This window comes from Vanellus vanellus (assembly GCF_965231255.1).
Source record: "Vanellus vanellus genome assembly, chromosome: 1".
In the NCBI taxonomy this organism is placed as follows: domain Eukaryota; kingdom Metazoa; phylum Chordata; class Aves; order Charadriiformes; family Charadriidae; genus Vanellus; species Vanellus vanellus.
The window spans coordinates 34,520,577-34,545,196 of record NC_138905.1 but is presented as its reverse complement, the minus strand read 5'-3'; the positions used below and the strand labels follow the sequence as shown (position 1 = coordinate 34,545,196).

At 42.1% G+C, this 24,620-nt stretch overlaps 1 protein-coding gene across 1 annotated transcript in view; it reads right to left on the bottom strand.

Annotated features, from left to right (window-relative positions):
• The window catches only part of ANO6 (anoctamin 6), a gene marked incomplete at its 5' end in the record, with an annotated part of 74,214 nt that overhangs the window by 18,191 nt on the left and 31,403 nt on the right, over positions 1-24,620 (bottom strand). Inside the window, 8 exons of the mRNA XM_082498358.1 lie at positions 2,752-2,812; positions 4,085-4,190; positions 5,516-5,650; positions 6,081-6,196; positions 8,043-8,156; positions 8,515-8,793; positions 10,421-10,486; positions 18,943-19,071. Of these exons, the coding sequence (XP_082354484.1) occupies positions 2,752-2,812; positions 4,085-4,190; positions 5,516-5,650; positions 6,081-6,196; positions 8,043-8,156; positions 8,515-8,793; positions 10,421-10,486; positions 18,943-19,071 (1,006 nt within the window). The remainder of the gene's footprint in view (positions 1-2,751; positions 2,813-4,084; positions 4,191-5,515; positions 5,651-6,080; positions 6,197-8,042; positions 8,157-8,514; positions 8,794-10,420; positions 10,487-18,942; positions 19,072-24,620) is intronic.

The following is a 24,620-nucleotide window of genomic DNA, read 5'->3' as shown; positions in this document are numbered from 1 at the left end:
CTCCTACAACTGGAAGCGTCGGGGTCCAGGTGATATGTGATACTGCAGATGCCTAAGTGGTACTGGTGAGACATGGATCCAGCCAAACTCATTGCCTTGGCCTGAGATGTGATGCAGGTAGATCTGGCAGCAGAGGCAATGACAGACCCAGCTGAGGAGGCTGGGAGGGACTCAGGACGATGGGTGTCAGTACCAGGCTCCCCAGTGCACCCTGATGTTTTATTACTGAAGACTCAGAAGACTCAGATCAAATGAGTGGTGTGGCTCTGCAAGCACTGCCTCCAGGAGGAGTCAGTATCCCATCGCTGCACTCCTCATTACTCCTGTTGTCTGGGAGTAATTGACCGTAAAAGACTTGTCTTTAATTAGTTTGGCCCCTCATCCTGACTGATGAAACATCGATGGCATGCAGTTACAAGTCCAAACATTAAAGGTTATTTCCAAAAGCAGGTGTGGTCAGTAAACCCCAAACTGAAGCATTTAAAAACCAGGAAACTCCGTGGACTGGGCTGTGAGATGACCTTGGCGTCTGCACACAGGCGAAACCCCAGGAAACCCTCCTCCCCGCATTGTTCAGGGGCCTCTTTCACAAGGGCTTCTCCGCTACTTCATGCTTAGGAGCACAAAGACCATTCCAAGCAGTGGGCCAGAGGATCACATCTGCCGTCTCCTGCAGAGCAAGGAGGTTAGTCTTCCATGAACCTCTAACCGCTGGTTGGGGCCCCAGCCCAAATCACAGGAAGCTACAGGCTACCCAGATTTGCTCCAGCTGCAAATCCAGCTGCTGCTGGGGAGTCGAGAGGTGCAGGACCTCCTTCAGTGACAGCCTCTGTGCTAACAGCGAAAGCAGGGCACTTAAGGTGGGGACAGCCCTCTCAGCCCCAATACAAAGAAAACTTCTACTCACTAAAATAAGCCAGCAACCAAGTTGCATCTTTCCAAGCAGGGAGGAGCTGCTGCTGGATTTGTTATTTTCCTTTTATTTTTAATCAGTGTTTTGTTTTTTTTTTTTTAACAGTGGAAGCAAATGAAGTTTCAGAATCAGGAGATCCGAGCACTAATTCCACCTCACATCGGTAATTTGCAGTGTTCCCTTCCACGTGTCCCTCAAAGCTGCCGTTCAGCATGGCCCAGGTATTCTGCCTCTGAAACTGTGTCACCAAGGACTGAAAAGAAATGCCTCCACTGGAGAACATGTGTTTGTTTAACTGATCTTGTTCAGGGAGGGGATCCAGTGATGGCAGCAAGTGAAGTGGAAGCTGCTGCTTTAGGAGCTTCGCCAATTTAGTCGTGCCATCACGGGAGAAGTGGCAGAAGCGCTGGGCCAGAGCATTAACGTATAGAGGGTTAATTCCTGAGGCCAAATTCCCTGGTGTTTTATAGGGCTTTGAGATCTTTGAAGGGAATATACTAAAAAAATACGCAATTATTAAAAAGTATATTGCTGATAATGATGCAATAATATATCTAAAAATCTAATATTCCTTTAATTGTTTTGGACCAGGAGGTCTACAGAAGTATTAGAGCAAGATGAAAACTACAGCTGGAATTGTAGCGGAACCAGGGGTCATTTGGATGCAGTACAGTTTTGACTGAACTTCTGTAATACAATTCACCTCTTTGTATAGTGGACTTATGATAAGAATACTAATAGACCTTGTAGCCACCACTATAACCATGCAGCTTAACTTTGTAATTATTACTCTTGGAACCATTCTTCAAAACAGGAAACACCATTTTTAATTAAAAAGGAAATCGCAAATAAATTAACTATTCAGATGACAGGAGATGATTACGTTAGTATCAAACTTCTAACTTTTTCTTTTTTATTTGTTTAGAGAATTTCCTGATGGTATTTTGATTTTAACATACATTTTGAAAGAAATCTTCTTTTTAAAATGTTTTATCTTATAACTCTCTAAAGCAGTGGCTATTTTGAAGCGCTTTAGGTCATCATAGGAAAATAAAAATACAGTGTTTTAAAAAGAAAGCAAATTATATATTCGTGTAATGAATTCAAAGTGCTATATGAATTATTTTCTCTACAGTACCCTGTATACAGACCTAACATATAACTTATTTTGGTAATTTCCAGATAAGAAAGTACAATACAAGCTGGTTAACAAAGTTGCTAATATGAACAAATGCAACTGTTTCTGGGAAAATAAACCTTGCCTAATCCCTTAAATATAGCACCAAGTGGTTTCACCCATGGGAAACATCCTGGTTTCAGTTACAATTTCTCTTCTAAAGGATAAATATAGTGCTTGTAACTACTACACTTTGTATAGTCAGTTTCTTAAATAAAGACAGGAGGAAAAAATTCCTGGGAAATATAATGAACGGCTATTTTTCAATTCTCTTGCGCAGTCACACAGCTGTTAATAGGCACAGGCAGCTCCAAAACTCTCTGGAAAAAAACCCCAGCTCCTCTGCCAGATATACTTAAGCATGTGGCTGGCTCCCGCTGAGTGGACGAGGCAGCTCTAATCACTTCTCTCAGACTTTTCTCCAAGTTAAACGAAACCAAACAGACACCGAAGACCAACTTGGAGTTCTACAATTTTTTGCTTTCTTAAGATGCTAAAAAAGAGTTCCTGTGAATGTACGTATCTTCTACGGAACTACCTACTAGTGAATTCCTGAGTGCTAGAAAATGAAGTCGTTGCAAATTTATCTGTGTTTTCTTGGCTGATGCTGGAGGCTTGGCCAAGATTAGATGACAAACCACAGTTGTTAAAATCGACTTACCCCATATTCCCATAAATACTGCAAACACCAGTGTTCCAAAGCTATCAAATATGCAGAGTTTCTGGAAAAATGGAAAAGAAAAAAACGGCTTAAAATATAATCGACCATTTTTTCTCTTCTATACTGACCCTGAACAGAAGCTGCTTACTGAACATGTTGATTTTTAGCTTTTATGTAGTTTAATAAATAATCTTTATTGATAGTATTTCCTCAATTTCTGTCAATGTACACCACCCTCCAGTAAATTAAGGAAATTAAATGCAAAGCCCAGAATTAAAACTATAATCCAAATATGCAGCAAGAGGGTAGTAAAACGGTGTACTACCAAACTTCCTTCCATCTGTTGCATAGGAAGAGGAAAAACAGTGTTTCTGCTCTGGGAACTCAGTATAGAGTTATGTATTTTTAATACAGCCACAAAAAGGCCATTGGACACATCTGGTTCTCATGAGCAGGATGACAACAAATCAAGCTGGTTAGTAAGAACACATTCTGATGAGATACCTCTGTGGTCACAATTTGCCTTTTCTTTCCATCATAGCCTTTTCCCTGTACTCTTACTTATTTACCCTTTAAGTGTGCTGAAGCAACACATTAAAGCTGGGCAAAATATTTTTGATGAATAGCTGAAAAATTGAGTTTCGGGAGTGATCGTATCTATGGAAAGGAATGACAAAAGGCTAAGATTAGCCTAGTGAGACAAGGTGATGGAGAAAGAAAGCAAAGTTCCTCTAGATAGGAACTCAGAGCAAGAGTCTGGCTGTGTCACGGCTAACAGGACACGGCTGTGTCACAGCTTCTGTCACGGCCAGCATCAGCCTCTCCTTGTACCCATCTCCTCTTTGACAACACGGGTCAAATTCAAGGCACAGATCCAGATAACTTCTTTGTGGAGGGAGGGGGCAGGATTTAATGTCAAAACACGCTTTAAACATTTCCTTAGCAAAATTGATTCAGAGCTACTGAATCAAGACTTTAGCAATTGGATTGTTTTTTTTTTTTCCCCAGAAAAGGAAGAAGTACCCCCAAATGAAACCAAAAAGTGTTTAGTTTTCAATTAAAAAACCACTTTAGTCCTGCATCAAATATGTGAAACAAAAAACTATGTGAAATAAAAACCCCAATTTTTTTTCATCTTATATCAAATTGAAGCAATGAACGTTGTTGTTTTCACTTTTCAAAGTTCAGTCGTTATGTCAAAAGGAACAACTATTTGCACAGTTCTAGCAATTCTGCAGGACTTTAGTGGAGGAACAACACTGTTTTATATGTAGTACTAGAGAAAGTGCAAGTAAAGTTCAATAGCGTGTTTAGAAGCTGTAAATGTAGTTACCTTGGACGATTCACAAGTGATGGTGAGGTTCCAGTAGGTACATACTTTATCACACTGAGGGCACATTATGATATTACCTCCTATGTTGGGATCACATACTTCTTGGCTAAAAACAAAACTAGTCAGTCACTCACCAACACTAAATTCCTTAGTCCTTTTCGCACATGAGTACAGTGCAACAATCTCAGGGAACTGAGAAATAAATTACCAGTGATCTGCTCTCAAGAATTCCCTCCCCGCCCCGGCAACACATCCCCATTTCCATTCTTAGCCCTCATCCCAAAAATGGATGATATAGGAGGGAAATAATTTCCATCCCTCATACATGGTGGTAATTCTCAAAACTGGTCACATGAAAAATAAAACAACTCTTCAAAGATCTCACACTCTTCAATAGGAAACCCACACTTGCATGCTCACATGTGCTACCCTAGCAAGTCCGAGGGGAGAAGGAAGAGGAACACTGCCTACCAGAGCAAGGAACAGCTGCAGAACCGAAACGGCTACCTAGTCCCTGTCGTCTTCTAAAGAGGATCACATTGGAAAACGTGCAGAGGGGGGCTGCTAGGATGAGTCAAGGAATGGCAGATCTGTCATATCAAGAGATAGCAAAAGAGTTGCCATCTAACTGGTACGTACTAACCTAGTACGGTGAGGCTGAAAGGTGATTTGATAAATAACACCATTGGGATAAACACCAGGGAGGGAGATGAACTATTTAACTAAATGATAAAATTGGCATAAGGCTAAAATGGGTATAAATTGGCCACAGGAGTGAAGCTCTGGCACAGCCCTTCAGCATGTTTTATAAAGATAAGCACCCTTCCAGAAGGGGGTATACGGTGTGATGGCCTGTAGACGATTTGGCACAATGACCCAGTTTTTTTTTTTTTTCTTGGGTAGTTGTGCCATGGTTGAATTTCATCATGTTCTGATGAGGGAATCTGTGTCATGGGTATGCCTCTCCTCCCAGCGTATGGCGGGCAGCTGAAGCCCCCTGTGCTGTTGCTCTTCCTGTATTCTTCTCTCAAAATAGAGGAAAGAAATTTTGGGGGGGGGGGGGGGGTATCAGGGTCTTTGGATATCTCCTTTAAGGATTACCACAGTGTTACGGCAATTTGTATCGACTTCTGATTGTCACCCTTTTCTTCATGTTTCTACACTAGGTGTGGTGGACTTAGTGCAAAATGTAAATAAAATGATGAAATAACAAACTCTCAGATGCCTACCACTGTAATGGTCCATGGGCATCCATTACTCTTCTTATGTCATATTTTATACCTTTACCTTCAAATCCACAGCCCTTGCTGTTCTCAGGCCCTTTCATTTTGCCTTTTGTATGATGCAGTGTCTTGCAAACCCTGTACGGTTCCCCTCTGTAGGGGACTGATCAAAATTGCACGTGATATTAAAATAGGCCTGATCAGGTACCTCCATGTGCAGTTGTCCTTTGTCAGGCATCCATACAGAAAACAGCCAACTCCCACAACCGCAGCCACAATCAGCATGTTAGTGTAAAAGCCCAGCCAAGCAAAGTAGATTCCAATTTTCTCTCCATAGTATTTCCTGTGGAGGGGAAAAGGTGTTTTTTTCTGAAATGCAAGTAAATTCTCTTTTCCTTTTCAAATGGCTCTTCATGTAATACATTTTGTGCCAACTCCTATTGTCATATTCCTCTGGTTTGAACTTTGGGATTGCAGAAGTATTGCGGCTAGGTATTTCTATCACCACTTTTATGCTTTTATAAGAGGATAGGAAGGGGAGGAAAAAAAGGAAAAAGAGAAAGATCATACCTCACAAAGAAAATTTTTAAGTGGTTGCCTTTTCATGAATTTGCTTATCATGAAACCAAGCTCAACGTATGCTCCCACCCATGAGCAGATATGGGTGTATCTGCCCTCAGAACTGAGCTGTGTCTCTCTGACATCCCCAAACCCAGACCTGTCATGCAAATTCCTAGTTCCCTCTGCATTAGTCCAGCCCCAGTCACACCAACCTGATGAAATCCAGGGGCTGCAGTTTGAAAATGTTTTTAGGATGAGCCCATTCTCTGTAGAGAAGATAGCGTTCGCTTGGGCAGTCGGGATCAGTTGACGGGTGCCTAAAACTAGACTGCAAAACAGAAAGAGCGTGAGAAGCAGATACTGATAACCCAAGCAGCACAGATCAGCTCTCATCTCTGCAGGCTCTGTGCCATGAAGCCAGAGCCTGGAATAGCCTTTTAGCCCAGTCCCGCTGCAAGCCAGGAAGAGGAGCAGGAAGGCAGCTCTGGGAGCGCACCAGGATTCAGGAGAGAGGGTTATCAGAAAAGCACCAAATGCTAAAGCAAACGCTTTACATATGTGAGCTGAAAAAATCTAAGCACATGTCAGCGTCTTGGCACTTAAGAATAGAGAATAGAAAAGGATCCATTCTAATTAGGGAACAGGACTGAATTAAAATGGATTTTAAGTAGCTCTAACACGCTAACATGCTTTGCTTCAAAATAATATTGTGCTGGAATGAAGGCTGGAAAGTCTGAGAGATAAATCCAGGGCTTCTAGTCTCTGTTTTAAATTTAAAAGAGAGTTCGCATGGAGATAATCCTTGTGGTTTTTCTAGGTTATTTGAAAACCTATTTCAATAAAGCTTATTTCATTGGAGGGAATTTTCCATTCTTATCTGTGGTGCAACAAGGCAAGTGACATTTGTAGAAATCTATAGGCTGCTTTTGATTTTCAGAGTAGCTGTGATATATGATTTTAGTTGTATAAAAAGAGAGTCATTAATTACTAGGCATACTGAGTCCAAATTCCCCATGCCATGATAGAAACAGCCTGCGAGGCAGGTTTTAAATCTTTAAAAGGAAACCTTAAAAATGGATAGTCGCGAATGATAGTAATTCTATCCTGTAAAGCTTTAGGTTACTTACAAGAAACATGATTTGTCTTGATTCTGCCTTAAAGATGTCCTTGAAACCCTTGGAGGCCTGCTGAATATTTTAAGCAGAGTCCAACCAGCTGAAGCAGTTCCCATTCCTGACCTCCCATGTTCTCCCTGTCTTCTCAACAGAACACACCTCGGACACGGAACGGTGGCTCTGATGAGGGAGGAGGTGTGGGGGTGTGGGTATGTAATAGGTGTAATGCAGAGAATCAGCACTCAGTCTTTGCTTACTGTATCCCATTTGTGGCCTCACATGGAGTTTTTCCTTAGTCAAATACTCTGAAATTTGATTTTTTTTCTCCTTCATTTTCTTTTTCTGTGCTATTCCTGGCCTTCGTATGCAAAACGATTTTCAGATAACTTGCCTGATATAATTCAAAAATAAAAAGCTTCTGACGTGTAGTCACAAAAGCTGGATTTATTATTATTGCAAGGTGAAATTCAAGCCAGTTCAGCTTTTCTCCACGTGACTCGGACATCACCTGTGCGGTGCTGGACTGGCCAGACAGAGCCTTCCTGCAGAAACCCGAGTTTCCCTGCACATATGTCGCAATGTTTGGGATCTGTGGGAATGTTTCTCGCTGTGTGAGACTGTCACGCATCCTAAGATGGGATTTTTAGTCTACATCTTTATTAACAATGTTGATGTTTTACATGAATTTTAATACTGAGAATTTGAATACTAAAAAAGAAGGGACAATGTTAAAATTGGTTTAGAACTGACGATATAGTGCATCATGGGAACTCTCCCTCGGGCCAGGCACTTTACTGAACTACATCTCCCAGAGAACACAAGGTTAACACCTCCTAAATGAAATATATTGTTTTTCAGTTATGGAGCTACATTTTTAACCAGCAGTGCTTTGGAAGAAAATCTCTTTAGCCAAACTATGTCCTATTCTACTCTATGGATATAATAACCAGTCAAGGTGTAAGACAATCAATAGTGCTTGTACGTTCTGATAGAAACCCCACAGATATAGTTCAGACCTCTATTTTGAAATATATTTTAGTTTACAAGCACTGGACTTACATCATGAAGGGGAAATGCCGCTTTGTAGATTCCGGTGTCCAGTAATTTGTTAATGCCAAACTTTTTCACATTGTTTTTGGTTGCATATTCCACACGGGACAGGATAAAATGAACCTGAAATTTATAAAATATTTTTGTGTCTCTTGCAATCTGAAAGTAATCATACAGAACTATACCTGTTTCTGCATATAATTGAATTAGGACAGGGTAACAAGTGCAGACAAAATTAATTGCACAGGGTATATGAACCATTCAAATCCTTCCTTTAAATTCAGGAGGAAGAGAAATGGGACAAATGTAAGGAATGTTTCCCTTCTGGATTGTCCAGGCTGTTTCATAAATGACACAGAACTATTGTGTCCCAAATATTTCTAATTTTTCAGTATGCTGTCATGAAGACAATTGCACTGGTATGATTAAAGGAATCTTTCCTTTTTTAAGATGAAATGCCAGAAACACTCCATGGACTCACAATTCGGCTTCTAGTTGCAGGATTGAAAAATGTGTCTTTGTCTTGAATATAAAAGTTGGACAGATGTTCCTTTTGAAAAGGGGCAGTGAAAAACTCTTGCTCAGGTTTGATGATATTTTCATCCACGCTGAAGAGTCTACTAAACCAGTTGAACGCCGAGTCTCGGGTTTTCAGGTCACTGGGTTGCAGAGGCAATTTGATGTGCATAACCTCGGCGTATGTGCACAGCACTTCCCAAGGCGCATGCACTTTCACAAAAATCAGTTTTTCATCCAAAACCTGAAATGGAAGAGTATTAAAAATATGCGTGTAAGAAAATGAAAGCAGAGGACTTTTCATAACACTTCGTAAACTATCCAGAATTTTCTTTCTCTTTACAGCTCACAGATGACTTACTCAAAGTCGTATTTGTTGTCCATCTATCTTAGCAAACACATCATTAGCTTCTCTAAAAGCACTGACATGAGGTGGAAACACTCAGGCATAGAAAGGTATATAAAAAAAGACAGCTAAATGTTCCCCTAAAGCTTAATGTTTACATCTCTGCAAAGTATTTTACAAAACAATTTAAGTTCAACAATGTTTCCCCCATCCGGGTTCGTTAGGAGCGTTTGTACTTGTAGCCTGGCAGGGCAGCTGTGCCTTTGGAGCTGTCGGTGACTCCCCAGCAGCTCAAGTACAACCCCAGGGTGACATGACTTGATGGAAGCAGGCTGGGCACCCGTGGGTGGTGCTGGGCAACACGAATTCCAAGCTTCATAGGGAGAAGGGGGAGAAGGAAAGGGAACTCAGCAGAGAATGACAGCACGGGGCGCATTTGCTCCCAGTTGCACGCCCAAACCAGCACCAGCGTGCAGTGGGAACCCTGACAGCCACACTTGTCTCCTGTCTACACGCCACCTTGTAGACCTTCTATTGGCACCCAGCCACATGAAATTACATTATGTAGCTCATTGGCTCAGGAACATCGGTGAGATATCTGATCTAGCCTGGGGAAGCTTCCAGTTTCAAAAGTTTTTCAGTCATGACCGTGGCAGAGCTACTGAAAACTGCAACGCGTAAGTATAGCAAGAGGGCCACATCGGACTTCCAGCAAGTGGTTTACTTTCTGACGAATGCGAAGAGCCAGGCTGCATCCTTGGACGTGCTGCAGGAGCCCTCACCGCAGAAATCAAATAAATACCGTGATGCCATGGATTCTGAGTATAATTTGGGAGGAAGGGGCAAAGCGACCTTTTCTGGAGCTCAATATAGACAAGCAAACAACACCAAATTTAGAATGGAAGTGATTGTCCTGGACCTCCCTGGGAGACCTGGACAGAGTGCTGCAGCCCTGCAGGGCAGGAAGGACAGGGGCTCGGAGGGGCTCTACCCCTCCCTGCAAGAGACAGCAGCTCCGGCAGCTGCTCTGCCTTATCACAGCACTCGTGAACTGCCCACGGGTGACTCCGCAGCCCAAAATATACGAAGAATGATAGTTACAACCACTTGCATGGCGCCAGGCCTTGCAAGGAGCGGGGTCAAGTGCAGGAGCCCTGCACTGCTCTTCTGGCAGGGACATTCTGCCCTGGACACCCACTGGCTTCCCACACCTCCTACACAGCCAGAGTAGGAGGGGAACCTCTCCACAGAGTGTAGACAGTAATTTTTATCTTCCAAGCCCTGAGCAAACACAACCTATATAATCTCCCAACTTCCCATCTTTTATTTTGCAAAGGAAGGAACAGACACAAAGTTTAAAAGATATCACGTCAGATCACAGAGGCGCTACTAGCAGAAAAAAGGTGGGTATTTTTCTCCTCAGAGGAGAGAAAAGTTACGGTAAATTCATATATCCAGTTCCCCTATTCCCATAGGGGTGGCTTTGCTCTCAGACACAGCCGTTCACACAGAGAAGAGCACTCACCGATCTCGTTGCTTCAAGTTGCAAGCCGTTGTTTATCAGGTTTGATTCATACACTTGTCTCTTCCTCTGTTAAAAGGCATTGAACACTGTAAAACACCTGTTCCAAATTTCACAAATATGTATGCATAGAAGAATGGAATTGCCTCCCAAAATGAAGACTCATTGCGTTGTTAGCTCTATAGCCCACTTGACAGCTACTGTGGATCACCATTAGTAAGGCACAGTCTACCTAATCCTGATCAGGTTTTTTTCTGTCTGATATGCAATATTGCCATCAAATGCAGTTGTGGAGAATTCACCCTCTTAGTTTCTGGTACATTACCGAGGTAAAAATGTGCCCCAAATTTTGAATTCTGAGAGCATTACCTCTGAAACTTCTGATCACCTTTACCTTTAGTCACTAATTGAACTACTGACGGCAGCCTCCCTTCCCCCATTAATCTGCCCTTTAGAAAGTCTTCATCTCAAGGGCTTTCCACCCTTCTTTCCTTCCAGTAACTTGTAACTTCACTCTTCTTTCACAGTAATTATATGAGTTCACACAGTGGTTCAAACTGTAGTGGCCCTCTACACTTCAGTCCCTGAATAAGCATCCCCAAAGGAAGAAGCCGAGAGCTGTAGGACTTGTAGTGTCAGTGATGCTATTCTAGGAGCGTGCAATGTCCCCAGAAGGACATGGCAAGTTTTCTTCAGTAAAGATGAAATTCATGGATCGTTTTAATTTCACTTCACAGTTACCAGCACCTGGCAGGTGGTGATTTACAAAAAATCTGAACTGTCTTTGCCATCTTGAATTTGCTTCTCCACACACATGACCTCCTGCCAAAAAATACACACAGAAACAAGCAGCCCCTCTCCCGACAAAAGACAAAATACACAACCTAATAAGGGATTTATAAGAAATTTTGAAAGTTCATATGAAGTAATCCAATTTAAAAGCTATATCTGCATCGACAGGCTAGTTCCCCAGTGAGCTATTTGTTTATGTAAGTCAAGGGTAGCCAGTTCTCCCTGGCCTACAGACTGCATGTCAAAATATCAGCATGGGAAAGGAGGGGACAGCTATAGGCAGCTGGGGCTGGGGGAGGGCTTCTGTGAGCAGTTGGCCAGAAGGAGATGACACTAATGCATGGGGGACCGATGGCTTCATTCCTGAAGCAGGCTAGGCATGCAGCGAAGTTCTCAGAGTGACTTGGTGGTACTACTTTCTTAGTCCCAGATTGCTTTCATGCCACTGGCCAACCTTTTGGTTGTTTGGATGCCCTGTGCTTAAAGGATTCTGCACCTCCCACTACAGTAACTTAAAAAGAAGAATGGTCGCCTGGTTCTCTGTAGCCAAACTGCCTGCCTTAAGATCCGTGCGTAAGATCCAGGCCCGTTGCTACTGTGAAGGACCAGAGTCAATGAATGACCCTTTAGACAAAGTCTTAGGAACTTTGATAGGTACATGGGAACTGGTCTTCAGGACTAGACCTGAGATCCACTTGCTCTAGGGGGCAAAAAACAGATGCTTCAGCAAAAAGGGCAAAAATCTTCCACAGGCACAGGTCAGTTGTATCTCCACAGGCTGTTGTAAATCCCCAAAGCAGAAAAAACAAGTTTTCCAAAACTCTAGCAAGTCTTGGAGTTAATAATTATAGAACTGAATATTAACATAAACAGCCTATCCCCTTCATACTTTGTTCTTTCTCAGCTGCAGCACCTGCATGTGGCAATGGTCATGATGGACTAATTTCATATTTTCATATTAAAAGGTATTTCTTTTATCTGTTCTGGGTTTTCTGCCTTTTTATTCCAGTGAATATCACCTTCTTCTCAGGTTAGGGACAGGAAGAGCCAAATCTGTTTTCTACTGTCATCAATACTTATAACATTTCTCCTTATTCCTCTCTTTTGCCAGGATAAAACCACAATCCTGAACTTCGATAGCACTCTTCATGGAGGTCTCTCTCCATGTCCCATTAATCCACTTGTTTATTGGTGACAGTATAATGCTATTTATGTTTTTTCATTGTGTATATAACGTGTATCTATATGTAATATGCACATTTATAATATATTGTATATATCTAACACTTTCTATTATCTAGAATTTTGATGGTAGCTGAACCTTGAAGCGGACACTTAATACAGTTGTTTCCTGTGACAACTAAGTCTCTTCCTTGTACTAACGGCACTCACTTAGAATCCCAAATATGAATGAGTATTTTCCTTGCAGTAACGTATTTCCTTGCATTTTTCAACGTTTCACAGGTAACAGTGCTCTCCATTCTCCTTCAAAGCTAAAGGTTCACAGTCACCTTGGCTTCTGAGTAAACTACATGATGATTTCCTCTGCAATTTTTGTTATTATATCATAACTCGATCCCCTTACCAGATCATTAATATATGTAGTACACAACACAGGTGTTGTTTGTTATTCCGTTTTTAACTCTTCTGCCATTTCATCCTACCTCCTTGCTTCTTCCATATTCATGTTGCTTCATAAGGTGCGTAATACTGAATCATGAAAATATTTCAACCTGAATTCTGCTTTGTTTCAGCAGATAAAAAAGGCAGAAGGTTAAATACCTATTTAATTTCTTCCTAAATAGCATAAAGATGGATGCAGGGCAATTTTCATTTGTAGAAGCCTAATACTTTTTTTTTTTGTTTAATCTTACCATCAGATTGCTTTAATAATTTATTATGGCAAGGAGTTCCCCAAATTAATTTTGCCCTCAAAATCTTAGAGGAATATTGACAATATTAAGGTTTCTAATAATGCATTAATGCAAGGAGTGAGAAACAAAGCCCCTGGGAGCCTTTGCTAATTAGGGGCTTTGCTATTTTATATAAATGATTGAATTACGCGTATGATGATCTATGGAGGAGCCAGACTTTTACCCAGAGGAGTCTATAGTGGTTTTGCGTTGACTGGGGAATACAGCATAAAGATATGATAGCTTATTAGGCTGGAAGGTGGAGACTGTCCAAAGTTCATCTTTGTATCCGGCATTTTGCTCAGCTACCTGCACGGCTAAGTTGTGATAATAACATAATCATGGTACTGCTGCTGATCTAAACCTGAAATACATTTTGATGACTGAAGGGCTATCCCATAGACTAAGACACTACAGGATACATAATCATATACGATCTTAAGAAAGTGAAAGCATAGTGTAAGTAAACGCCAAGTATTACAGGCATGTAGAAGGGTTAGCTCTCAGGAGCTCCTTTTTCACCATAATGCTTTCAGCATGTGGTGATTACCTTGCCAAGCTGAGGAGACTAAGAAGATTGTGGGTCTGGAAATTGGTAGCAGACCACTAGCAGTTTTTCTCCTTTGTGTTTTGTAAACGGTAGGAGGCATGTGCTTTGATTACAGTGACAGAAGAACGCCAACTCCTATCTTTGTTTAGTTTCTTTTGCACAAAGGTAAAAGTTCCCCACAACAGTATCCGTGTGGCTTCAGGGGAGAAAAGCCTAACAAGGACAGAGAGCTTGAATAGCCACCTCTGCCCTACCTGACAGGCAAAAGAGAAATCACAGTCAATAAGAGAAAGAGCATGGGGCCCAAAGCCTCCCCCGTGGAAATTGGCTAAAGGGAGCAGAGAGGATCACTGTCTCAGTATTAGCTGCCAACTCTCACAGTTCCTTTGATGGTATTTGAAAGCTTTTCCGAAAGTCCCAGCTGTCAGCATCAGGAAATTAATTGATTGAGAAGCTCCGCTTCTGTAATCTTCTTTCCCTTAAGTTTGAAGATAATCATAAAAATGTGAAGCAGAATATGCTATAAAGGCTGACTCAAAAGAAGTAAACCCAAAGAACCCCAATCACATATTTTCTGAGATACCCTCTGATTTTAAGCCAGCCTCGTGATTTTCCGAAACCTGATTCATGACCACACAGAACTGGCAAGACTGCAGTCTAGCCCTGCTCTCAACAGCGGCTTCTAGTTGTTCTGTTTGGAAAGGGCCATTTCTGGTCCTATGAATGTATGTAACTTCAGAGGAATCCCCTCCTTCCATTTGTCTTCCCATCCTTCTGTCATCCTTCCTTCCATCCATTAGGCAAAGTAAAATTTGGGTTTGGGGTGGTGTCAGGAACAGAGATTTTTTTCCTGCCATCCTCTGCTGCCTCAAATCACCGCTTAAAATGGCACTGAGGTACCCCTCTTGCTGTAAACCCAAGTATTATTCTGTCGCCGCAGGTGTGACGCGTGCTAAACAGCAGGAGAAGTACAATTAGTTTTTTTAAGTTCTCCAAGCTGTTTGTTTGTCGGCTACCTAAACTGAAAAAGTCTAGAGGCAGGAACTGTTCATTGTTTGCTTATGAAGACAAACTTCTCCAGCCTTGCTGAAATTCTCCATAAGACTGTACTTAAAAAAAAAAGATGTGTGTAATATTTTCTGTGAATTATAGTTTTCATTTAATTTGAAAAAAAAACCCCAAACCCTACAAAAATTGTCTGTTTCTGTGAAGCACAGATTACTTCATGGCTGGAAATGAAGGTTTTGCCCACATTCCTACTTAAATTACTGACAGTCTTTCCGTTTATTTCTGTTGGGGGAAGCAGATGGACTAGAATGACGTTCTGCATCGATCTATTTTTAATTCACCTTTCTGGTGCCAACCCTTTAACTTTCAACAATGAGCTCCTTGAGGACCCCAAGAGATAAAACTGGCATTTTGGAGCATTTCTGGAAAGACTGGTGATATTTAATTTCTATTCTGATGATAACTTATCCTGACAAATAGGGTACATAAATTGTAGGTTTAATATACATACTTTGGGCAGGAATTTCAATTGCTTGCAAGGTACAGTTTCCAGAATCTGCTCCTGACAGTTTGATTTTCGCTAATGCTTGCAAAATTAATTGTATACCAACTTAAAAGTGTTTGGGGTTTGAATTGAGTTGCATATCTGTACCTCACCTGATAACTTTTCAATCTGTCATCTATGTTAGAAACTTCATGAGGATGTTATTTCAATAGTTTGACTTTGCCTCCTTTAAACCAGATTTCGGAAAACCATGAAAAGCACAGCACCACTGCGCATCTTCCAAGTGTTTCAGAATCCCATATTTTTGTTCCTTCTCTCCAAATCACCCCAGTGTTTTCAGTGAAGTTATTTCCTTCACTTCTCTGAGATGTTTTCCCAACAATGCTGCTAATTCATATAAATTAATGCTAGGACATTTTCTCAGTTGCACTCACGCAATTCTTTTGAAAAAGGACAGAAAGCCATTCAAATCAAATATAATGATGGTCCCAGGACCTGATTCTTCTCTTGCTGGAGAAGAATAGATGGATCTGTGCCCCATTTCTCTGAATCCAACAAATCGGCTACCTAGGTTGAGGTCTGATTTTCAGATCCTTCCAACTAAATTCACTAAGTGTTTGGGGATGACTCCACTCTCAGTATCACACAAAACCACCCAGTGCAGTACTCAAAACTTTTCACTTGAGAAATGCAGATTTATAGATATCCACTAACAATTTAAATTCTGCTCCAATTTCTACATCATCCAATCAGGTAGTGTGCAGTGCACATCTGACAGAATTTGTCCCAGTGACTACACTCTTGGTCCCCACATTTCACAGACCTGTAACGTTGCACAGGGCCAGTGGAGACCTTGCTGCTGACCTCAGTGAGGTGAGGATTCCACCCTACGAGAACAGACTTCACTGGATCTGCTATTCTTTAATAACCTGGAATTTCCAAATTCTGTGAACAATAAACCTCTGGATAATAGCTCTATAAAACTGTCAGGAGAGTCAAAGAAAGAGGAGCATGAGGAAGGAACCTATTCAGGCTTAAAGCACCTTGAATGACACAAGATACTGCTTATAAAATTTGGCATTTTCAGTCAATCACTGATCACAGACAGACAGTATTTAAAGCTGACAGCAAATGGCAATACTCATTTTGATATCTTGTATATCACCACAAGAGTAGAAGTCACTTGCCCTAGAAAAAAAAACATAACCAAATAAAAAATGGTGTCAGTAAAGACAAGCTATCACCTAGGTTTTATGCCAGTACTGACGAAACCTGTATGTATCTTGGGCAGCACAATCCCCACAACATTTTGGGAACAGTGGTTGGCCAAAATGTTAATTCTCTCCCTAGAATTCCAAGGATGCAAAACTGTACCATAAATGTCATCTTCCTTTCCATCTCAAACATAAGGTATGCATGTTTTGTTTCTTCTTTAAAATTTTCTATTCGGGTTTATTTTTTTGTTACTTCTCAGTTTGTCACCTTTCACCCCTAGCAGGAGTGTGAGGTAGGTCCCAAGGCAGCATCCTGCATGGGAGGAGGTGCAGCAAGAAAAATGTTATCAGTGCTGCCAATATCTGTGCAGCATTTGCTCAGGGAACGAAGATTTGCAGCACATACAGCTCCCTCCGCTCGCATAGCAAGTGAGCTCAAGTGAGACAACGGACCTCTCTGAGATGACTAAAGTGTTTGTGTGCTTGGAGCTGACCTGCGCCTATCCCATGCTAAAAAGTTAGAAAGCTCTTCACATTTTAAAAGACTGTTCCTGCAACAACAGATAAAGGAAATGCATTTCTAAACTGATGACACCTGTATGTGAGGCATTAGAGAGGGAGACAGTACTTCTGAGTTGTATCACAGGAGTCTGATTATGACCAGGTGACTCATTTCACCTTATGTGACAGACACATTGAACAAACCCCTCTTCTCACTTCCTCCACCTTTCAGTGCCCTCTGGTACTTTACCCTACGCGTAACGTTTTGCCTGTTTCACAGTCAGCTTTGGATTTTTTCATTAGTTCTCCAGCTCAGTGTCATCACACTTGTACCCTTTGTTCTTGTCCTTGGAAGTCCTCTGTCACCGCCACTTCTTTATCCTTGTCTCTTTCTATGCTTTCTACTGCCCTTTCAGCACTGTATGGGTTTCCACTATCAAAATTCTTGCCTGCAACTTCCACAGTACGTCTACGGCTTCAGATTCTCCCTGTCCACGGAAATCCTGGCTCTGAAAACTGCTATCAGCTTCCTTCTGACACACCCAGTTCACCCCAACTGTGTCTCAATCTCCTGGCCATACTTCTGTCCATACAGCCAGGCCGCACAACTGGCTCTTGTTCATTTTGCCGTCCACCAAGACCATGAGGGCCTCTTCCACAGAGCTGCTCCCCAGCCACTCAGTCTTCACCTTATCTGATCATCAGTCTAACATACTCTTGTTCTCACATTTGTTGCATGCAGGTAGACCGCTTGCTCTTCCTCCGCACACCACAGGCTCAATGTGGCTGCAGATCTTTGTGGGACTGAGACCTTTGAAAGTAAACTTTTTTTCCGAGCACCTAGAGCACTACCTGCAATCTCCTGGTCTAATTATTCACGGTTTCACTCTGGCTTATGTCCTAACATTAATGCTGCACTAAAAACACTAACCCATTGCTCACATGTAATTTCCATCACCGTTTGGACAAGACGCTCATTATATTTTTAAATACATTTGGGCAATGGCCAAATATTATAAACATAAATGTAAAATGTTAATTGATAAAAACAATTGTTTCCAAAGGGGCAGGTTTTTGTTTCTAATTACCTCTTCCAATTAATTTTTATTGCTGATCCTGTGATCATGTGTAATGCAACATCCACCCACTGCAGGACTCCCTCAAACCCTACTAACGACATTCCTTATGGCTGCCCCGTTAATGTCAGTGACAACGCTGTGTAAATGAATATCAACCAACTTAGCTACGGGCCTTTTTACTCCTACTCTTCTCTTTCCTAAACTGCAAATCATTATTGGTATATGAGCTGCTTTCAGTGATATCTTTGTCCTTGCCTGACTCTACCAGAGCCTGCTGCTGGGAACATGGAGAGTTGCTACATCAGAGAAGGAAGCGGGCGGGTGGGAGAGTGCAGATGTCAAGGAGACTACAATCCCAAGGATGGATATTTCTCAGCCAGTTCACAATTGAAATAGCTCAGTGGCATGGCTGAGCTTGTTTATGTGGCCCTGGGTGCCATAATGAATGCAGTCCATTGATAGACCTACTGGAATAATTAAAAAATAAGAGTGAAAAACCTATGATTGTCCTTCACAGTTGCTAAGGAGCATCAAGCAGTCACTGGCTTGAGTCAGAATTTTTTTGCAAGGTCCCTGGGAGGGCCAAGCTGTTGAGGTGTCAAGGGAAGGAGTGGTACAGGGAGAAATTGCCCTAGTCTGAAGATCTTCATGTCTAACTGGGAACCTGATACCAGATTTTTCTGCTCGCACCTCCTGAAGGGTTCCCTCCCAGAAGGATGCTCTGAGGTCACTTACCACACACTGACAGACACACTGTGCAGTGCTCTGCCCATTTACACACCAATCTACGGCTTGAGCTCACCCTGTTCCCTGCTCAGTTTGATGGGCTTCAGTCTCCCAGCTCCCAAGAGCACTCCGAGGACAGGGCAATGCAATTGCCATTCTGAGTGAGGGCACTGTCCTTTCTGCCCACTGCTCTTAACATCCAGCAAACAGTTCAGATTTACACTGAAAATAACTTACCTTTTGCTTTTTACGATCACTTCTCTTATGAGTCATTTTTTTGCTTTCATCTTCATACACCAAAACAAAGTCAATTCTTCGCTGCCCATCACTGAAGAACAAGGAATCAGGCTTATCATCAAAATCAGCCTGGAAGGCAAGTAGGATAGGTTAATATGAAGAACTCATCGGTTCCTCACTTTGTTCCTGTTACACAGTATTTCAGTGAACAGAGAAATTCAACATATCAGACTCATATAACATGAAGACCAAAGTGACAACAAAAGTAGCATGGAGTAGAAGGGAGGGAAAAAAGAGTTTGGGAGGTCTCTGCATGACATAGGAACAGCAGAACTTTGACCTAATTTTGTTCTTTCAACATAGCATATTACCTTTTGGCAATGGGAGGAGCACTGGGATGCAGCATCATTCCCAAATAATGCATCTGTCAAGTAATTTGCATGCCGTCATGGATACAACATTAGATAGTCTGTCTACAAGATATGTTGTTGCCCGATGGGAGTCTGCGAATTAGTGCGTTCCCATCTGTCCCCTTACCTGCCAGAAGTTTACGCATCTCTGCAATCCAAAAAAAGACCCAAACAAAAAGCCCAGTAGCTTCATGCACCCTAATACCCAAACCCGCTATTGCCCAGAGAACAAGGAACATGACCAGGCTGCAGATGAACTCTCAAAATGGACACATCCTATGTGGATTTATTTCTCTTTTTATTCACAACATCTCAGCAAGCAAAAAAACATTGTTGTATGCCACATATCCATCATGTTATAATACATGCCAAAATCAAAAGGATTACTATATCCATAAGCCATTATCTAGTCCCTGGAGGAAAGTAAGATAGATTGTCATATCCACTAATAACATCTTAATGTGTTATTTCATGTGTGAAATGATACAGACACATTGATGTCGGGGGAACCTGAATCCTCAAGTAATGATTTTGTAGATTCTTAAGAGTACTCTGAAGGCACTATCACATGTAACAACTCCTTCTTTCAAGTAATATATCTCTGTAATGTTACCACAATTGTCATGTAATGAGCACCAAACTCTCAGGTATTCGGCCAAATCCATCCATGGAGGGCGGTGCCACTGAAGCTGACAGATATCGAATGTCTGAAATGGGACTCAGCGCTGCATTAGAGATGGTAAGACCTCAAAAACTGGCAAGATGCCCATACAGAACCACAGATGACCCTTGGCTTCCAGTTGGCTGGGCAGGCAGCGTGGCCCAGGGCAGGATCAGGCCAGGCAAAATGACGCAGAATAATCTCTTGAACACGCTGTGCCTTTGAGGGCATGGAAAAGATTCCGAGATGTCCTATCCCTGAAATTTCCCTTTCAGTGCAGACCAAATTTCATGAGGAATGCCAGGTCCAGTTTTGGGAGCTTTGGGATATCTGGTCCACAGAAAAGCACATGGAAATGTGATTATGGTGTCAGAGACCCCTTGAGTGCAGACTGAAATGGTGGTCCTTCAACTGTGATAAAACTGAGAAGAATGCCAGTCTTCAGCCAGGAGCATCCCAGTTCCAGGGGGCATAAAGTGTTTTAGGAACCACATTTGTCAGTGTTTCCAAAACAAAATCTCCCCAGAGTTTTATTCTAAACCTCTCCCTGTAGACTATTTTGTTACTGTTTGTTGTCTGAGTCAAAACAGTCGACCACGATGTGTATCCCCGTAATTATGACAAAACTTCCATATTTTAAATAAACTCGGGGGAGTTTAAACTCACTTTTTTTTATGTTGTATGTGCAAAAGCTGGGATCTGCTGCAAAGAGGTCCCGTTAACTTAGCTGCTTCAAACAGAGTCTGAGCAGATTCTTGATTAGAACAGTTCTCTTTGAATCCCACCTGGGCCTAGCGATTTGTGACAAACCTCACAGCAAGCAGTTGCTGACATACATACATGCATACATATATATGTTGACATACGGCCAATATACACATATATTCTACATAAGTTTCATAACCTGGCCTGGATTCAGAAACTACCTAGGCAGTCACCCAATCAACATACAACTGCACACTGTGAATAAAGTTTTAGGAAAAAAAAAATGCTTTAAACTTTCAGATGGCATCACCAGCCCACAATGAGACTGAGTACCTCTGTCACCTAAAGCACATAAATTTCTAAGTTCTTGAGAGCTAGAGGTGGCATAGTCCCATCAAGCAATGAGGCTTCACCCTGACAAGTTTTCCTCCCGCCGAGGCCAAGCCCTGGGTGTGAAACGCAGCCCTGCCGCGACCGTTCCCAGTCTCATTTAAAAACATGATCGCGATGATTTCACGTCGACTAGATTCCCACTGGGAGGAAAGCATCAACAACAACGGCCAACAGCCCCCGTTGGGAGACGGCTCGGGAGCAGCAGCAGCGCGGGTGCGGGGAGGCGACGGTGGCCGGGCACAGAGCCCGGCCCCGCAGCCGCCGCTCTGCCCCCGGCACCCCCGCACCCTCCGGCCAGGGCTAAAATTGCTGCGTGTTGCAACGCTGGAAACACAGAACCCAAACCTTGTGATAATGAATAAGGAGGGGAAGTGCTGCCGCTGCATAAAACCAGAAGGTTTTTTAATTGGGCTTCTTCATTTTTTGAATGGTGGGAACAGCTTTATAACTCCTCTGTAAAGAGACAGAGTTTCGTTGTGAAATTCAAGCACTTGAAAGCATAAAAGCAGGAACAGCTTTGAGGCTTTTTCGCTACAGCTTTTAGCTCTTTTTCCTATATGACCTGTTCACAGGATAGAAAAGAAAGAAATGGCAGACAGCAAACATCAGATCAAGTTTTGATCTAACAAGCTTTGATCATAATCTGTGATTGCATAACTTCACCGTTGACAGAATTTTCCTTTAAACGTAGTCTCCTTTAAGCTTATAAAAATAGTATACAATTTGGCTTAACTGGATTGTCAATAACCAGATGCAAAAACTACCCGTTAACCAGTATTCTGACTCACGGATTTACTTACATACGTGATTTCATTCACATGAGTATATACATGTTGCCATACACATACACCTTTTTCCATATATATAAAAATCAAACTATGCATATATATAATGGAATATAGCTGAAAGATTAATCAATATTGTACTGCATGAATCCAGATACACAGAAGTTCATACTTATGAAGCTAACTTCTTAAATGTAATCTCTATTGCTTTTAATCACGAGGGCATTGTTCAATTGACCTATCCATAGACACTTTATACACCAATAAAATAATAAAGAATTGACTCATTAAGCCTGAATACTTAAGAGATCAAGATAAGACCCACACAAATAAATTGTAATGTAGCATTAAAAGTTGCTCAATTAAAAGTAAGAAGTAAAACGCAAATGGGAATGTAACAGTTAAGGTTCCGACAGCCATATTAACTGAGATGTGTGGTGTATCTTGTAATCCCTACTGGATAGTTTGTAATGAAAAATCATATATTATTCAACATAATTACCAGGGGAAAAACAAGACTGGAAACCAAAATGATGTGCTGTACTCTGAAGTTAATAATTCCTTTGAGACAATGTTTGTTTTTTAAAAAATATTATTTGACAGTATTACAAATGTTATTATCATACAAATGCACACAAGCTTGTATGCACAGACACATAACTTAAGGGGTCTAAAATTCCAATACATAGTTTTTCTTAAGTATCAGTAGCAAATTATAACCCAAAATAATGAACAGGCCCATTGATGCCTCTTTGTTGTGGAAGAAACAAACTCAGGGCCTATTTACTGCACTTTCTAATTTTCGTAGCCTCAGCATAATCACATTTTAAGTACTGACGGAGGCAATCGGTTGTGCACTCTAACGTTATAATAATACCCTAGTGGACAGGAGGTTAATATTGATTAACACCATTAATAAATAAAGAAAATGTAATACGTTTAGCTGTAAAATACTCATTATATTTCGCACGTACTCTGCGGTGCTTCTGAACTCTCCAAGTGCTGTACAATCAACTGCTCGCCTGCCTCCGAGGGACGGGGAACTATTAGCTGCTTTATTAACAGAAGGAATCCAAAGAAGGGGAGGGCCTGCCAGTGGATAAAGCTTTTTGGAACACTCAGGTGACACCTACGTGGGTTAGCCGAGAGGCAGCACGGCCACGTTCATGCGGGTGTACCTCTGCGTTTCAGTTCAGAGCAGGGTCAGATCAGGGGAGCGTCGGTGGCTCGTCACTACAAGGAATGAGACTGGAGGTAGCCTGTGGCAACAAAAAATGCCCAGAAATGCATATAATGCAGCCATCACCTCCTCAGCACCAAATGCCTTGTTCTACAGGCCCACTGCTTGGGTCCTCGCTACCAGGTGATGGAGGCGCAGCTGGTGGTATCCTGCCGGAGCTGGGCAGTGCTGCACTGGTGCAATCGCACTGAAGGTCCTTGGCCAGCCCTGAGCAGCCCTCGGCCATGCACACCCCCCTGCTTGCACACCTCCTCTTCATCCTCCCTGACTCCGGCTCCCCACGGCCACCTCGGCAAAGGAATAAGGAACTTCCTGCGCTCTTTGCTTATCCAGTACAAGCAGTCGTTGGTAAACAGTCTCTGTCCTCCCACACCTTGGGACAGAGTGGCACTTGGAGAAGGGACAAGTGGGACACGAAGACAAGCTTGCCCCCTCCACATAGGGCTGTAAAGGCTGAGGTAACTGGTTTGGCTCCAAGTGACCATATCATGGAACCAATCCTCAGCCCCTTGACTCAGAGCTTCTTTCCAGGAGGGAGATGACCGTGTGCTCCTCCCCACATATAACCAGGCTTGCAGGTATGTTGCTGTGTCTTACTCTTGAGACCATTCCTGTAGTCATCGTTACATGTGAGGCCTGCAGCAGAAGATGAAAGGAGACCATGCTAGTGGGAAGCTCCCTTCAGCAACAGTGATGCCCCATGCCAGGGCAGAAAAACCGGTGGCACGACAAAGAAACTCATCTTCACTTTTCCAGGCTTCTCTGGGCATTACATTGCTAAACACACAGTGGGGATAATGGTGGGAAGGGCAGCACGGAGACAAGCACGAAGAAAAATACATGCACCAGAACTGCAGTTATTTATTGTTTGCTACACCCTGGACAAGCACAGTATTGTAAGCTGTTTTTTTTTTAAATAACAAGAGATTCTGCAGGAATGACTTATTTTACTAGAAGGATAACAGAGGTGCTTTATTTTGTTCGCATGAGCCTTTGGTGTGACTGTCAATAGCACCAAACGTAATCATTACTGGAGGGATAAACTACTTGTCTGTGACCTCACATAATTTTCAGATACGCTTGAAAACAGCTTTCTCCAGCATGCCAGGGAATAAATCAGTACTGGGAAATGAGAAAGAAGAGCAGAGCCTGTGTAACATCACCTCTGCTGACAGGCACCTGCTAAAAAACCCTCCGGCTGGAGCACGGCGACAGCCTAGCAGAGGACCCGCAGGTTACACTTCAGTTGTGGGTTTTACGCAGGTGAAAATTTTAGAGTGCCTGTTCAGGAACACAGTTATTTCTCTCTACAGGCCTCAGGAAACTTCAAATCAAGTAAATAAAAAGGAAACAAATTATATTACCAGGACATCACAAAACATAATTATTTGTAAAGTGCTTTGAGATCGCCTGGAGAAAATGTTACAGAAATGTAAAGTTCTTACTATCCCAGCCATATAACAAGATCTTTTACTACTTTATGT